Source organism: Dicentrarchus labrax, unplaced genomic scaffold, assembly GCF_905237075.1.
Source record: "Dicentrarchus labrax unplaced genomic scaffold, dlabrax2021, whole genome shotgun sequence".
Taxonomy (NCBI): domain Eukaryota; kingdom Metazoa; phylum Chordata; class Actinopteri; family Moronidae; genus Dicentrarchus; species Dicentrarchus labrax.
Window position 1 is genome coordinate 21,116,105 of NW_026136703.1, and position 14,846 is coordinate 21,130,950.

The 14,846-nt window shown below is 40.9% G+C and overlaps 3 protein-coding genes and 1 long non-coding RNA gene across 6 annotated transcripts in view; 2 read left to right on the top strand and 2 right to left on the bottom strand.

Annotated features, from left to right (window-relative positions):
* Positions 1-1,231: 1,231 nt before the first annotated feature.
* On the bottom strand, positions 1,232-6,013 carry LOC127361434 (tetratricopeptide repeat protein 9A). The gene is made up of 3 exons (XM_051396057.1): positions 5,262-6,013; positions 4,629-4,811; positions 1,232-2,256 (listed from the first exon to the last, which is right to left on the bottom strand). The coding sequence occupies exons 1-3, from the start codon at positions 5,974-5,976 to the stop codon at positions 2,174-2,176; spliced, it is 981 nt and encodes a 326-aa protein (XP_051252017.1). The 5' UTR covers positions 5,977-6,013; the 3' UTR covers positions 1,232-2,173.
* A 1,369-nt stretch (positions 6,014-7,382) lies between these two features.
* Positions 7,383-12,251, top strand: med6 (mediator complex subunit 6). Of its 2 annotated transcripts, none has more exons than XM_051396065.1 (8): positions 7,383-7,617; positions 8,681-8,840; positions 9,139-9,230; positions 10,030-10,112; positions 10,237-10,345; positions 10,561-10,676; positions 10,816-10,843; positions 11,530-12,251. In XM_051396065.1, the coding sequence occupies exons 1-8, from the start codon at positions 7,587-7,589 to the stop codon at positions 11,658-11,660; spliced, it is 750 nt and encodes a 249-aa protein (XP_051252025.1). In that variant the 5' UTR covers positions 7,383-7,586; the 3' UTR covers positions 11,661-12,251. The 2 variants fall into 2 exon arrangements, with proteins under 2 accessions (XP_051252025.1, XP_051252024.1); XM_051396064.1 differs by lacking the exon at positions 7,383-7,617 and adding an exon at positions 7,648-7,800.
* On the bottom strand, positions 9,306-13,268 carry LOC127361452 (uncharacterized). Its single transcript, XR_007884286.1, has 2 exons — positions 13,134-13,268; positions 9,306-9,767 (listed from the first exon to the last, which is right to left on the bottom strand). It is a non-coding gene; the product is annotated as an uncharacterized LOC127361452 (long non-coding RNA).
* The window catches only part of pcnx1 (pecanex 1), a 32,213-nt gene continuing 30,590 nt past the window's right edge, over positions 13,224-14,846 (top strand). For both annotated transcript variants that reach the window (XM_051395998.1, XM_051395999.1), the window contains exon 1: positions 13,224-13,560. In XM_051395998.1, coding sequence (XP_051251958.1) covers positions 13,408-13,560 — 153 coding nt within the window. In that variant the 5' untranslated portion in view covers positions 13,224-13,407. The remainder of the gene's footprint in view (positions 13,561-14,846) is intronic.

Consider the following 14,846-nt stretch of genomic DNA (forward strand, 5'->3'; position numbering starts at 1 on the left):
TGCTCTCCCTCAGCAGCATTTCCCAACTCGCTGTTTTAATTTATCAACCACAGCTTTACTATTTTAGTTCACTCTCACGGCTCTCATCGGTTATTTGTTGTTTTCCGCCAAGGTAAATAACTAATAATTACCCCCAGATGTCTTACCACTGTTGGATAGATAGAAATGGACAGTTAACCATTGTAACTTGAATATAGTTGATTCATGAGAGGCAGCAACGTTTTCTGCTTCTTATGTGTTAGCATTGGCGTTAGTCTAGAAGCTCTCGGTTTCTCAGCAGACAGAAATAGTTAGCAGTTAGCTGGTGAAGAAAGTGGAGCATTTAGTAGCTAAAGATGCCTCATATTTCCTTCAGGAGTGAGTGGAGACGAGCAACAGTTTGTGCCTCGTACGTATTCATTTTAGTGTCAGTCACAGAGCTATCCATTTCTCAGAAAGATAATTACCTGACAATATTTGAAAAACCTTGCAGGTGGTTTAATCAGACGTTCAGCTGTTCTAAAGATATTTTCCTCAGACTCTTCTAACTATCTGGATGAAAAATGTTCAGGGTCAGTAAAAAAGTAATTGTAATTGACTGGCTGCCATCTTGGTTTGGATTAGTCCCAATTGACAACCAGGTGGGAGTCTTTTTTTAGCAGCAGCAGACAAAATACTTTTTTCATCCAGGTGGTTAGAAGAAGAGTCTTTGAGAAATACCTTCTGAACAGCGGTAAGTTCTGTTTCTAGGTTTGTTAAACGCTGCCAGGAAATTATCTTTTTGAGAATTGGATAGCTACCACTGTGACTTGAATGTAGCTAATGCTAATTCATGAGACTCACAAACTACCCAGCACCAATCAACAGACAATTAGCAGTTAGCTGGTGAACACTGTGGAGCATTTAGCAGCTAAAGAGCCTCATAGTTCCCTCAGGAGTCGGTGGAGACCAAAACAGAGATAAAATAAAGTGAGTTTTGGGCTTCAGGTAAATGCTTAATGCGTAAAGAGGCAACTGTTTCCTAACATGTTCACTATATCAACTTTAATGGTAATAATAATTTGTGCAGAGCTAGTTTCCGCTGCCCCCAAGTGGCCACAAAATCAGTTATTGCTCGTTTAAAGTATTAAATTTAAAGGTATCCTTCCACTTTTCCTGCCTACCATGCCTCATTATATCATTTTCTGGAAAATCAACTCCATGACCCAACTTATTACCTAAGCTGCCAAGGGTAGAAAATCATTTCAATCAGTTTTGAGTTCACTTATTTATTTACACATGTGCTTTCATCAGCATTTCTCCATAGATCTCTTTTAGCTTATGAGGAGCATAGGAGGAAAATGAAAACTTAAAGGGAAATCCACTGCTACAGCACAACAAAAGTACTTCAATCAATAGACACATTTATTACACGCATACCTTTACAATAAACATACAGTACTTGTTGATACAGAAAAATGCTGTGAATGAAGTGCTTTGTTTTGGCTTTAATAAACACAGACAGCTTGCCTCTCCATTACATTTTTAATGATTTCTATAAAGTAGCCTATTTACATTTTGTGATATGTCTCTTAAGTTTATACTGCAATTAGCCACCATGTGCTCTTGATGTCCTTGACTACGCATTTTGTAAAAACCTACTTACTGAAAGCACCTTTACTTCAGATATATTCGAGAGTATAAAAAAAAAATCCTGGTCTTTTGTTGTACTTTCAAAATCAAAGTACGGTGACAGAAGTGGTAGGTGGTGTTACTCATTTACTCCATGCCAAAAGACATCTTGTGCGAGGGCACGTGCTGAATTACAGTTACACTCAGACATGCTGGATTCACTCTAAGGACCTTGTTGCTCCTGTCTCTATCACAAGTGTTGGCCTGTATGTGCAATGTTTGGACTGGCAGTGCATCAGTAAAGGTTAAAAAATACTTGGAATTCATACTAGATAAATTTTGGCGGGTTTGGAGACAGACACTCATTATCAGGTACAGTTTTTCAAAAAGAAATAAATAAAAATGCTTCAAGCACACAATGATCAAGTTCAATCACATAACTGGCAACCGGATGCTGTGCAAGGCAAAAGCAAACAAATATCGTTTCACACCAAGACCCTCTGACTCATGGTGTGTAAGGTCTGGGTGGCACACAGTAGGGCTGAAAGTCATGACGGGTGAGAAGTCATCAGACAGCGAGTGCTTATGTCGCCTCTTTCTTGTCCCTTTGGGCATTCCGGCGAATCTTCATCTCTGTCAGCTGGATGTAGCGGATGACATTGGTGTCTGGAAAACAAAGACAGGAAACGGCTGATTTATTTCCTGCTCAGGCAGGAAATAGAGCATTTATGTGCTCATAAATCTTCTTAAACTGAACTAGGTGGTACATGTGACATACTAAAATGGCAACAGGAAGTAGTTTTTGGAAATATTTTTCAGGAACTACGAATAAATATTTTCCAGATTCAACACCAGACTTTTTTTTTTTTTAGTTTATCCTGTGTGGTTTTGAAAGGCTCTTACAGGAACGACACTGCCAAATGATGTTGTTAATCAAGTGAAACGTTATTGTACATTTATATGACAACGAGCACTCAATGAAAAGAGAGGAACCATTTGGAGATCTGAGCTGAAGAGGGCTGTGGGATATAATAGTATGATATGAACAGATATGTTTTCCCAAAATTGATGTTGATGAGTCCTAAATTATTTCTCTGATGAACAGCCTTTCATTGGTCCTTCAAAAAGCACAAAAGAGATCACAAACCTTATTTTTTAACTGGAACAAAAGCAGTGTGAGTGAGACAAGTAAGAAGCTTCATTTTGCTGTGGTTCTCATGGCTATGGTTCTCAAAATGTGGCCTTTGGACCAATGCAAGTCCCTGAGAAATTTCTATGAGTCTCCAGAAAATTAAAATGACATTAGTCTCTCTCAGCAGATGTTACAGTCGAAGAAGAATCAATAAAACTTAAACATTAAAGGTATCCTGTGGAGTTTTTGGCCACTATTAGTGCTATATGGTACGAGCATGTGGAAGACACATTCCTGCTGACTATTCCACCACCATCTACAGGTGGCATCAACAAGTAAAGAAACGTAGCACCAACAAATGCAAAGAAGAAGACTGCAAGCTAATAAACATGGTTGTAAACAATGCAGGATTTAAACTATTTTAAAAGTCAGCTTTGCAAATGTTTTTTTACGAGGAAGGAAATGCATTCAACATCGACCTGATGGACACAATGTGTTTCAGTGAGTATCACTGAATGTAAACACTGTCATGGCTGCAACCAGCTCTAAAAAATGTTTGCATAATTTTTCCTGTTGACATTCTGCCAGTCACTAGCCTGTTATTCCTGTTTTCAGTCATTACCTGACTTCTACGCCCCCACCTGTGCACCTGTTTCCAATACTCTAATTAGCCCTGCCTCATATATATATATATATATATCTATATATATATATATATATATATCTCCCTTTACACTCAGGTCCCTGCCCGTTTGTCTACAGGTCTTTTTTAATTAAGACATTCTGACATTATGAAAAGCACAGGTGCATGCTGGTTCACTGTCACACCATCATGGATATATGGGATATGGGATATTTGGATAGAACAAAGTCATCATTCATGTTATCTGTAACACCTGTAGGGCCTGCCTGTTGGGACCTCTTGCCGGCTGCGTTACTCTTTGGCTTTGCCTGTCCAGACTGACCACCTGTCACCATCAACACAGTATAAACCTATATGTCTCTCTCCAAGGTGGTTAACACCTGTCCCTACACAGGTATGACACAGGGACATTCATTTTCATTTTAGCTTATTTAGATTTTTCCTTGACTTAAGCCACTACTAAGCAAAATCTTTTCAAATATTCTGATGGTGTACTTTTCGCTCAAGATAATCCCAAATAAATCTAGTGCAGTGTATGTGTTCATCTCATCTCAGATCTTTGGGAATCTACTGAACGGATACAACCATCAAATTCTATGTATTGTTGAGTCGTAATTTACTTACTTCCCCCTAACTAACATCCATCACAAGTTACCAGAACCCAGAGTAATGCCTTCCACATGCTTTCTGAGTCTAATATCCAAACACACTTGTGGAAGATATATTCAGATTCTATATAAAAGTAGCCATACTACACTGTATAAAATACTCCATTACAAGCCCTGTATTAAGTTAAAATAGAAATGTATTATCAGCTAAATGTGCTGAAAGTACTCTACACTATGCAGCAGAACTGTTCAGTTCTATTATTATATATTCTATTACTGGATCATTATTATTGATGCATTCATCTGTAAGCAACATTGAATGTGGATGTACCTACGGAAAAGCAGGAAGTTCTTTACATTTGTGTGTCTGAAACCAGCTTGTATTTTCTTTTTAGCCCAAACACAAGTCATTGGAGTTAATTCTGCCAATCAACTAATCAATTCATCTACTAACTGTTTCATCACTATCATAAGATCCTTGACCAGGTCAGCCAGGAAGATCACAAACGGATGTGATTCCTTTTCATCAAACCAAATGAAGGGAGAACCTGTGGCCTAATGAACCATCGACACAGTAAACCTGCACGTTTGTCATGGAGGAAAACACAGTGTGATTGAATGGACCATTGAGGCGGTACCGGAGCTCAGTTCTGACCTGATGGTTCCTGTTTGTGTGACTCCTTCAGGTAGTACAGGGCCTTCTGGAAGTCTCCTAGGTGGTAATAGGCCACGCCGGACCGGTACAGAGCTTTGAAGTTCTTTCCTTCCTTGTGAAGCACTTTCAGACAGTATTCCTTCACTCGTTCATAGTTCACCAGCTCCATTTGCAATAGGCAGGCTGGAGTGGGGAGAAGAGGAAAAGTTACTGATAACACTGCATGAGCCAATGTTTGAATTTCATTATACAGCAGAAGTACTAATATGTGTCCTGTCAAGATACGATGGATTCTTTTTTTTTTTTTTTTTTTTTAAATATATAACAAATATAATGACTGAATTTGCCAAGGGGCGAACAAATACACCATCAATGTGAAGTGGATATCGAAAAGAAAGTGAGGGGGATAGTGGGGTAAGCCTGAGAATGACTCATACTCTTATGAATCATTCATGAGCTCTGGAGTATTCCCAGTATCTATCTCTCTGTTGAAAAGAGAACAGATAAATGTGTGTGTGTGTGTGTGTGTGTGTGTGTGTGTGTGTGTGTGTGTGTGTGTGTGTGTGTGTGTGTGTGTGTGTGTGTGTATGTGTGTGTGTGTGTGTATGTGTGTGAGAGAGAAACGACTCTCACCGGCCAAGCTGTTGTAACACTCCAGCTCTGCATTCTCCATGGCCCCCTTTTGCTCATCTGTCAGCGTGCTGGACTTGCTGATGGTCGGCAGGAGGGGAGACGGGGGCTTGGAGCTGGTGTCCGGATCCCCCAGCACCCTGCACAGCCCCTTTATCTCCAGCAGAGCGCGGTGATACTTGCCAATCGCCTCTCGGTACTTCTTATCCTTGTAGCACTGGGTGCCTTGGCACTTGAAGTCCAGCGCCCGCCTCACGACGTCGGCTGGCTCGTTGTGGGATGGCTGCTTCAGCATCGACCCACCATGATGCCTCTGCTGCTGGAGCTGCTGCTGGTATCTGGCATCTTTGGTCCGGCTGCTGCTGCTGTTGGGAGGCTGAGCGCACTGCTGGAGCCTCGGGGAGCCGCCGCCGTTGTCGGTGTGGCTGCCTTTGCCACCGTCCACCCTGCCGTCGTGCCCAGCCTGGATCACGCTCATTTTCGACGTTATTAGATTAAAGCTGCCCTGACTGGCCCGGCTGTAAATTAGCAGGGGAAATTGAGGCTCCTTCACTGCATCTTCTCGGCCGTATAGTCGCGTCTTCGCCTCGCCAGTGTCGCAGCTACGTTTGTCTGTGCGCAACCCTGTGCGATGCGCGCTCCTCCGTTGTAGCCTGTTCTCGTATTTTTCCCATCCGATGAGCCGATTGGTCGATAAATTCAAGGCCAGTGGTCCCATGGGGGTCCTCCAGCAGGAAGAGGAGAGGTTTGATCACCTGTTTATTTGGAGATAATGTCATTATCAGTTTGTTTGCGAACTGGACACACTTTTTATTTGAAACCAGCCAGTGTTTTCTCTGTAGACAATGTGGATGTTTTATTCATAAAGAGAGATTGTAATCATGTATTTAGCGAGCCTTAGGCTAATTGTTTTGAATTTTTAATCATAAATATGTACAGTGAAATATTGTCCTGCCTTAATAGACTTTCAATATATTGTGTGTTTCTTGTCGTGTAGGACTTATATACCAAATAAAAGACAAAACCTTTTATGACTAATGAATGACTCATTTTATCTGATTTTTCTGTCTCTCTGGGCCTCTTATGCAAGATCATTGCAAGGTAATATTTCAGCCTCCTAAAACCAAACATCTCCCAGTAAGAGGACCGCTTGATTATGCAGTGGATATCAACCCTCTCCTTCCACTTAAATATTCCTTTCAGTCTCTTTCTATTATCTCAAATTGGAGGAATGCAGTCATCCCTACTCAGATGCATCAGATAAAGATCATCCAGCATGTCGTCTCTCGCCCGAGCAGCCTGCTGTCCCCTCTGACTGCTCCCATTCTGCGCAGCCACTTTGGACAGACTCATGACAGGCTACAGTCCCTAATGACAGGCTATGATGTCATTCAAACCGGGGTTTATGCTGGGTAATAGTGTTACGAGCCTCTATTATGAAGAGGGGAGCAGACAGCTAGGTGATGAATACGGTCGTCCCTTTGCTCTTACAAAAGAGCCTCTCATTTTAACTGCCATTTTATCAACAGTGGCTGTGTAAAGCTTGTGTATTCACCACGCTTAAATCCATCTGTCCCGTCACACTCACAGGGCAATGAACACAGCTGTCTGGGTGTGTCTCTGGAATTTCAGCTCTCTGGAGCAAATGCTGCTGATCAGAAATAAAGACCATGGACCATGGACGCTATTAAATATGATGTCTGCAATATCACACGCCTTTAAACTGGGACCAAGATGCACAGCTGTTGTCATGAAAGAGGCACAGACACTTCATCTCTCTAATGCAGTTCAATTGAATGGTTTATAAGAAATTAAAGTCTGGATAAAACATTGCCAAATTAGGTTTTTTTTAAAAATTACTATGTAATTCAGACTAATAGTGACATTTTGAATCAGCGTGTGTTTCCATGTACCAAATATATATAGTTATAAAATATTAAAATAATAATAAAACGTTTAAAATGATTATTTATTTTCTCAAAATGACTTTACATTTCCAATTTAACCAATTTAACTAATCAAGACGACGGCGTCATCAAACCACGACCTGAAAGCACAGCGCTGACGTCGTTTATGTGAGACAATCTGTTTACATCATGGCGGCGGTGGATTTCAGATGTAGCTAACAGCTAACAGCTAAGTCGCTGTATTAGTTAATAGAAAGTCAATTCCAGTTGGTTTTTTTTCCTGTTTTTTTCCCCCCCTTGTAGTGATAGTTAATAGTAAACGTTTTGTGTTTGCTGATTTGCTCTCGGAAGCTTCCACTTGTTCATTTAGCTCAGAAGCTAACGATTAGCATCTCCTCCGCTCTGATTAGCTCGTCGGCTAATGCTGCTAACGATGGCCGGCTGCCAGAACGGTCAGTTTTCTTTCGCAAATGATCCATTAAAGCGACAAATCACATCACACAGAACCTCTAGCAGTGTTTCCGTCACTGTGAACTGCTCACACCGGAAGATAATGACCTCCTTTCACTGCAGCTCTGGTTGAAATGACTTCTTTAAAATGTTCTTTGTGTCTGTGATTGCTGCTGGTGTCGGTAGTAAGTATAGTATGTGTGATTATAAAGCGGCTGCGGCGTATTTATGTTGGAGAAACTGGGTTAACATTAGGCTAAATGCAAAGGAGAATGATTTGACTTGATTTGGTTTTGTTATAAGCAAATTGGCCAAATATTCACAAAACTAAATAAAAGAATTAGATAGATAGATTGATGGATAGATATTCCTTTATTTGTCCCACAATGGGGATAAATGTTATAAATAAACAGTAAGAGTCGAGAAATAATAAAAACACTATTTACAACAACAGATAACACAAATAATACAAATAATAGTAGCAGCAGTTGCACATGGGCAATAGATTGCACAGTCGTTATTGCACATTATTATTATTATTATTGTTGATGCAGAGGGGGGGGGGGGTCTACTGGGAGCAGTGCTGGTTGTAAAACTGTCTGACAGCAGCAGGAAGGAAGGACCTACGATATCTCTCCTTTCACACGTTTGGGGTGAGGGAGTCTGTCGCTGAAGGAGCTGCTCAGTGTACTGATGGTGTCCTGCATGCGGTGGGAGACATTGTCCACCTGCACTGAGTCGAGGGGGGCAACCCAGGACAGAGCTGCCCTTCTTAATCAGTTTGTCGAGTCTCTTCCTGTCGACTGCTGAGATGCTCCAAAGAAAAATCAAAACAGCTACATTAATTGTTCACGGATGATCATTAAGTCCAGATTGAAGCTCTTTTTTTATTTTATTTATTATTATACTTTTTAATACAGAGCGACACATTATAACCTGAAACCTAAAAGCATTCAGTAAAATCCTAATATCAGTTCAAACCTCACACGTAACATATGTAAATGTACAAGAAATGATCCAGCCCTCAGCTCAGAATATTAGTAAAATGTATTGTTCAATTTGTAGACAACCTTCTCGGGATATCCTGGGTGGACAGCGGTTGGGTACCGATACTTAACCCTGGAAATGTACTGGACTACTTCTCGGAGAGAAGCAACCCCTTCTATGACCGAACCTGTAATAATGAGGTAGTGAAGATGCAGCGGCTGACTCTGGAACATCTGAAGTAAGTTTATCTTTCACAGTGTGATTTGGTGTTACTTGGAAGAGAGTTGCACATAAATGAAATAAAGGAATAAACTGTCACATTAATCTAAGAGCTCAAAAAAAGATACTGAATGTGTTGTATGATTCATGCTAATTAATTAATTTGTGGACCTTGTACAAAACCAAAAATTACACACACATATAATAGTTATTAAGACTTATACTGTTGTAAAGGTTAGAAATATATTTTTCCAGCTGAAAATGTGTCGTAATATACGCACAACAAAAAGCAAACATTGTCTCTGTCTTATTTTCAGTCAGATGGTGGGAGTGGAGTACATTCTTCTTCATGCTCAGGAGCCAATTCTTTACATAATCCGTAAACAACAGAGGCAGTCACCAACACAAGGTGAGCAGTGTGAGCGTCTTATTGAATTTTCAAATAATTTAATTGTGGCATACTCGTCAGTCAGTGTACAAGGTGCATGTTTTAAATCCAACTTTATTGTCATTGCACATAGACAATCAAATACAGTTGCAAAGTATGTACGAATGTGTAGATAAACAGTAAGGGGTAGATGTAACATATACAGCATAAACAAAAAGATACACAGTGAAGGTATAAGTACTAGTAATGGCAGTGTGACATATGCAGAATAAACAGCTGGGAGCTTGATATAAATACAGTGTATACACTATGGATCAGATACATACTGCGTAGACAGTAGTATAAATATGTATGGGTAAGTGTAGAGACAGACCTAGTATAATTGTTAAGTGAACGGCGAGGGAGAGACCGTTGTATTGTAAAAGTTCAGCCGCTGGAGGAAGGTGTGTAGGGGGTCAGAGGGCATTCAGGGGTGGCAGCTATCACCGAGGTGTAGAGTTCATCAAGGTAACAGCTGAGGGGAATAAGCTGGTCCTGGAACGGAGAGTCATGTAGCGTCTCCCAGAGGGAAAGAGGGCAAACAAAGGAGAGCATAAGATAAGCAGCCTAATGAGTGTATCAGGTGTATCAGTGATACAGCTGACCACAGGTGTCCTCCCTATCATTATCCAGCTGCATATAACTGGTTACTGGTGACAGGACACTGATAATACAGCCATCTGAAACAGTCATTTTAATGAAATGTCAGTTATTAAATTTGTCTTTGATTGATTGATTGATTTATATCTTGCCACTTCTACTGTATGTTTTCATCCTCCAGTCATTCCCATGGCTGACTACTACATCATAGCAGGAGTGGTGTATCAGGCCCCAGACCTGGGAACAGTTATCAGCTCCAGAGCGGTGAGAATCTATAGTACTATCCTATAAAATACATTGGGAACTGTGTATTTTAAAGGCAGTTGAAGGGGGGGGTTGATGTGTGGACTGGTTTTATTGTGAGTAACAACAGTCACATATGTTTTAGCTTTCTGCAGTCCATGGAATCCAGTCTGCTTTTGATGAGGCCATGTCATACTGCCGCTATCACCCTTCCAAAGGATACTGGTGGCACTTTAAGGACCAGGAGGAGAGAGGTTAGGCTTTGGCACTTGATTTGAATTTTACAGTTCAGACATTTATGTGGTACTCTAATTAGCAATGGAATAATTCCTGTAATGAGATCACAGATATTAGACTACAAGAGTCAGAGCTATGGGCACTCAGTGATCCCAAAGTGTTTATAATAATAAGTTCAAGTTTAATATGATGACTTTGGCAGATGCTGATTAACAAAACTCCTGTTTAACAGAAAAAACCAAGCCCAAGTCTAAGAAGAAAGAGGAACCGAGTTCACTGTTTCAGAGGCACCGTGTTGACACACTGCTTCTGGACCTCAGGTCCAAGTTCCCACCAACATTCTACCAGGTAAATGTTACATCGACTTGAAACAGATATTATTGGTACATTTTCTCTGTCTTTTTATTTGAAATTTCTTATAGTAGAAATAATTTCATGTTAATGTGATTGGATTTAAATAACATTGTTTTTCTTTCTGCAATTGTAGCCTAAGCCTGGGGAGAAGCCTATTCCAGGTATGATCAGTTACATTACATTCAGTTCCTGAAGTTACATAATAAATAGTGTCTGTGGACATCAGGGTTTAACATTGAAAGGGCTGTAAATTCCTTCTGGAGAAATCCAAATCCATGACCATAATACAGTGCAAACGAATGGCACAGCAAGTACCGTTACTAACGTTAAACCATGTTGTGGGTTTGCAAACTGTCGCTAAAGTTGCTTCTGCACAGTTAACATGCAGCGAAGATGAGACAGTTTCCCAGAGCCAGCGCACCAGCTCCAGACAGCAACACTCACAACTCCCCTGCTACTATAGCTAACATCACAACAACAGCATATCTTGGCAAACTAGTACGCCGAATGTCCGTGGGCAAGTAAGGTAACGTTACTTGACACACAAACCCTGGCGGGAATAACAAGTTAGTGTTGTGTGTGGCTTGGTCCGATCCACTTTGTTTGTTTCCCATTTACAGAGACAGGGCTGTGTACAAACACCAGATTTTTTTTCAAACACAGAGCAGAAAGCTGGCAGACTGTGAGGGAATATTTGCTGTATTTGAAAGAAAGTATATTGGATTAGAATCCCATTACCTAGAATTGCTTACCCCACCTATAACCCAGGGTCTACGTGTAATATTGTCCGTGGTAGATGGTGTTCAGATTTGGAGTTTTCCTCTAATTGCATGTTCTTGTATTGCAGTTGAGGTGAAGAAAGAGCCCGAACCCCCCACAGAAACTGTAAAACAAGAGGAAAGAGAACCAGCCACAAAGTCCTCCGCCCCAGCTCCACCAAGCAAACCGCCTCCCGAGAAGAGAGCAAGGCTACAGTGACATTCTTCCCGCACTCTGAGAAGATGGAGCAAGGAAATGTGAAGTCCTACAGCACTAACTCGGAGAACAGCTTGGGAATATTTTTGTTCCCTTTTCACTCTGCCCATTTGATCGGTTTACAGGATGCTAATAATGAGCTGGCACAAGAAGCGTCAGTTGCTTGTCTCGGTGCCAGGACTACTTTTACACTGTAACCTTAGTCCTGCACACGTGATGGGTTTGGCATCATGGACACTTCAGGCAGCTGTACTACGCACAGGGGGTTAAATGCTTGATGTCAGCAGGCATTTAGCAGTATTCGCTAAGGATGAGGTTTTTTGATGATAAGCTGACCTCAGCATTAGTGTCGGTTTACGGTTGACATCAGCATAATATTTGTGTGGTAGTGACTTCAGAGGACAGTTTAATTCCCAGTCTGCTTTTCAGGGTGATTTGTCATGAAGCATTATCTCATCTGAAAAAGCAAAAAAAGGATTCTTGATTTGAGCACCTCTCTTTAATTTCAAACACTTTCATCTGTTTGTTGTTTTTTTTGTTGTAAAGAATTCTCTGTGTTTTGTGTTTTTGTATTAAAATGTATCAGCTTCTGTATCCTCATGTGTTTGATTGTTGACAGGTTATCTCGAGTCATGCTTGATCACAGTTTTTCTTCATGATCTGAACAAAATATCATCTAAAATACAATACAACTGTAGCTGACTCATGATCAACAACTCATAACTCAAAGCATTTATATTATTCAACCTTGCTGGAAAGTACTGTAGTTACATACAATCTAGAGGCACTTGTATTTTACCAGTTTATGTCCTTTTATAGTTTTAATTCACTACATTTCAGGGGGGAATATAGTTTTTACTCCACTGCACATAACAGCTGGAGTCACTGGTTAATTTACAGATAAAGATTTATCATTAAAAAGCACAAGCTTATAAAACACACTGCATTGTTAAAAAAAAAAAAGTAATGCAGCAGTTGAACAATATTTTAAATAATATTAGAGACCATCTGAGTTGGGGAAACACTGGATTAAAGCACCAAAACTGTATAAATATAAAAACTAGCTCCACCTGAACTTACACTGTTGCTTGTTTACACACTAATAATCTAATAATGAAATATAGACTACATAAAGTCACAGGGGCACTTTCTCTGCAGTACAAGTACTTTTTATACTTATGTACTTTTACATAAATAGTATTTAAATTGTACCTTTTTAGAAAGAAAAAAGAAAAGGGTATAAACTCAGCAGACAATGCCACAGTTTGACCAGCAGGTGTCGCCATTAGGTCACATTTGCTCCGAGCTCCTAATTGCCCTAATAATCCATTTTAATTTCTACCACCTCTGCGTGGAGTCAAGTCCGGGTCAAACGGGCGCAGACACTAACAGTAAATCACTATTATTATATTAAAAAAAATATAACATTATATTGTTATTCAATGTGGACAGCTGGCCGCGTTTGCCGGCTCCTACCGCGAAACGATGCCACGAAGAAGAAGTTTCTCGCAGGGCGTGGTGGGATAGGAGTCTCCTCTGTGGAGGACTGGAAACAGTGCCCCAGCTGGCTGGCTAGCTAGCAGCAGAGAAGATGGCTGCAGAGGGGATTCTCGGGGCCAGTGTCTGAAAACATAGCGCCGTTTGTCATGTTCAGCGACGACTGAGCCAGCGTGTCACCCCGGTTGTTCCCGTTGGTGGTCGGGTTCCGCTCGGATTCGTCGGTTTGGGAAGAAGAAAGAAAGAAACAAACATGGGGTCGCAGACTCTCCAGATCCTGAGGCAGGGGGTCTGGGCTTCAGTCACAGGCGGATGGTACTACGACCCCGATCAAAATACATTCGTCAACGCTTTACATCTCTACATCTGGCTGTTTCTGCTGTGTTTCCCCTTCACGCTGTACATGGTGAGTTTCTTTTTAAACCCTCTCTCCCTCTCTTTTATAGTCTCTTCATCCATGTTTCTCTTTAAACCGGCTGTTGACAACGCCAAGTTAGTGTCCGTTAGGTTCGCTGCCAGTTGGATACTAACGGTCGGTCTCGGTCTATTATCTGGAGCGCCAGTCAATGTAACGTCTGCTTTAAAGTCACCAAACGTCGGGGGATATTTCCACTGCAGTCAAAATATTCTGTAAAAACACGAGATTGGTTGAGTTATAAGCGTATTAGCTTCTTTCAGGAGACGAAATTGATAAAATGATCTTTAAATGGCTGCCCTCTTTTTTTTTTTTTTTTTTTTTTTTTTTTTTAAAGTACCATCCACCAACTAGATTGGACCAGATTGCGCTTTTGTTTGGATGCTTTGCTTTTTTATCAAAGTGATGCAGGATATTAACAGTCGATGACACTGTGTCAGGCTGTAATCGGTGAATTTAATTCCCCCCCCCTCTCTCTCTCTACACACACACACACACACACACTACCCCACCCCCCCCACTCTCTTATCTAGTTGTTTTCCTCCCGTCGGTAGTGATTTGCGGTATCACCAGTTTTCAGAAGCTACCAGCTGTGACTGCAAGAGCACAGCTGACAGGGATGTAACACTAATCTGGCAACTTTAATGTTCAAGGAGCTCATTCAATTTGCCCTGGCTGCTGTTTGCCACCAGAGGTCTTTGTTTGCCCTGTTTGTGTTTACTTTTGCACACATAGCTTTGCCCTCTGAACTGTCAAAAAAAAAAAAAAAAAAAAAAGGGACCTGACAGCTCATTGTAGTTGTAGTCCACCTGTGCATGTTATTTATGGTGGTTTAGTCCCCACAAATGTAGCTGTGGAATCCAGATAGGTTGAAATATCAGTGTGTTCACTAGTGTTTATCAAACACAGCTTTTATTTATTTATTTATATATTTTTTTTACAAACTCAGGTCAGGAAATGGCTGTTTGCTAAGCATACTAACTTCTATATTGAGAAGCTGATGTTTCAAATCGGGGTTTGTGGTTTCCGCTCTATTCCTGGCGTGGAAATACGCCGGTCAGCTCTGTGGTTTATATTGAGCCACAGGTCTGAGTGGTGCTGCTGTTTGTAATAACTGCAAACAGATGCAGCGGGATATCTCAAGGACAACAGAGACGCAGAAGATGGAGCTCAGACACCTTTGTGGTAAACACACACAGGTAATAGCCTCCTTCCTCGGCAGCTTCTCTGTTAAAAAAAAAGACACGTTAAAATGATCATTGAATGCAGTTGTTTGT

Coding starts and splice junctions, on each gene's coding strand:
- LOC127361434 (XM_051396057.1), bottom strand. CDS start 5,976: ATGGGACCACTGGCCTTGAATTTATCGACCAATCGGCTCATCGGATGG. Junction 4,812..5,261: donor GTGTTACAACAGCTTGGCCG/GTGAGAGTCGTT, acceptor TCCCCACTCCAG/CCTGCCTATTGCAAATGGAG. Junction 2,257..4,628: donor ACACAAACAGGAACCATCAG/GTCAGAACTGAG, acceptor TTTGTTTTCCAG/ACACCAATGTCATCCGCTAC.
- med6 (XM_051396064.1), top strand. CDS start 7,764: ATGTTCTTTGTGTCTGTGATTGCTGCTGGTGTCGGTA. Junction 8,841..9,138: donor CTGACTCTGGAACATCTGAA/GTAAGTTTATCT, acceptor TCTTATTTTCAG/TCAGATGGTGGGAGTGGAGT. Junction 10,677..10,815: donor TCCCACCAACATTCTACCAG/GTAAATGTTACA, acceptor CTGCAATTGTAG/CCTAAGCCTGGGGAGAAGCC.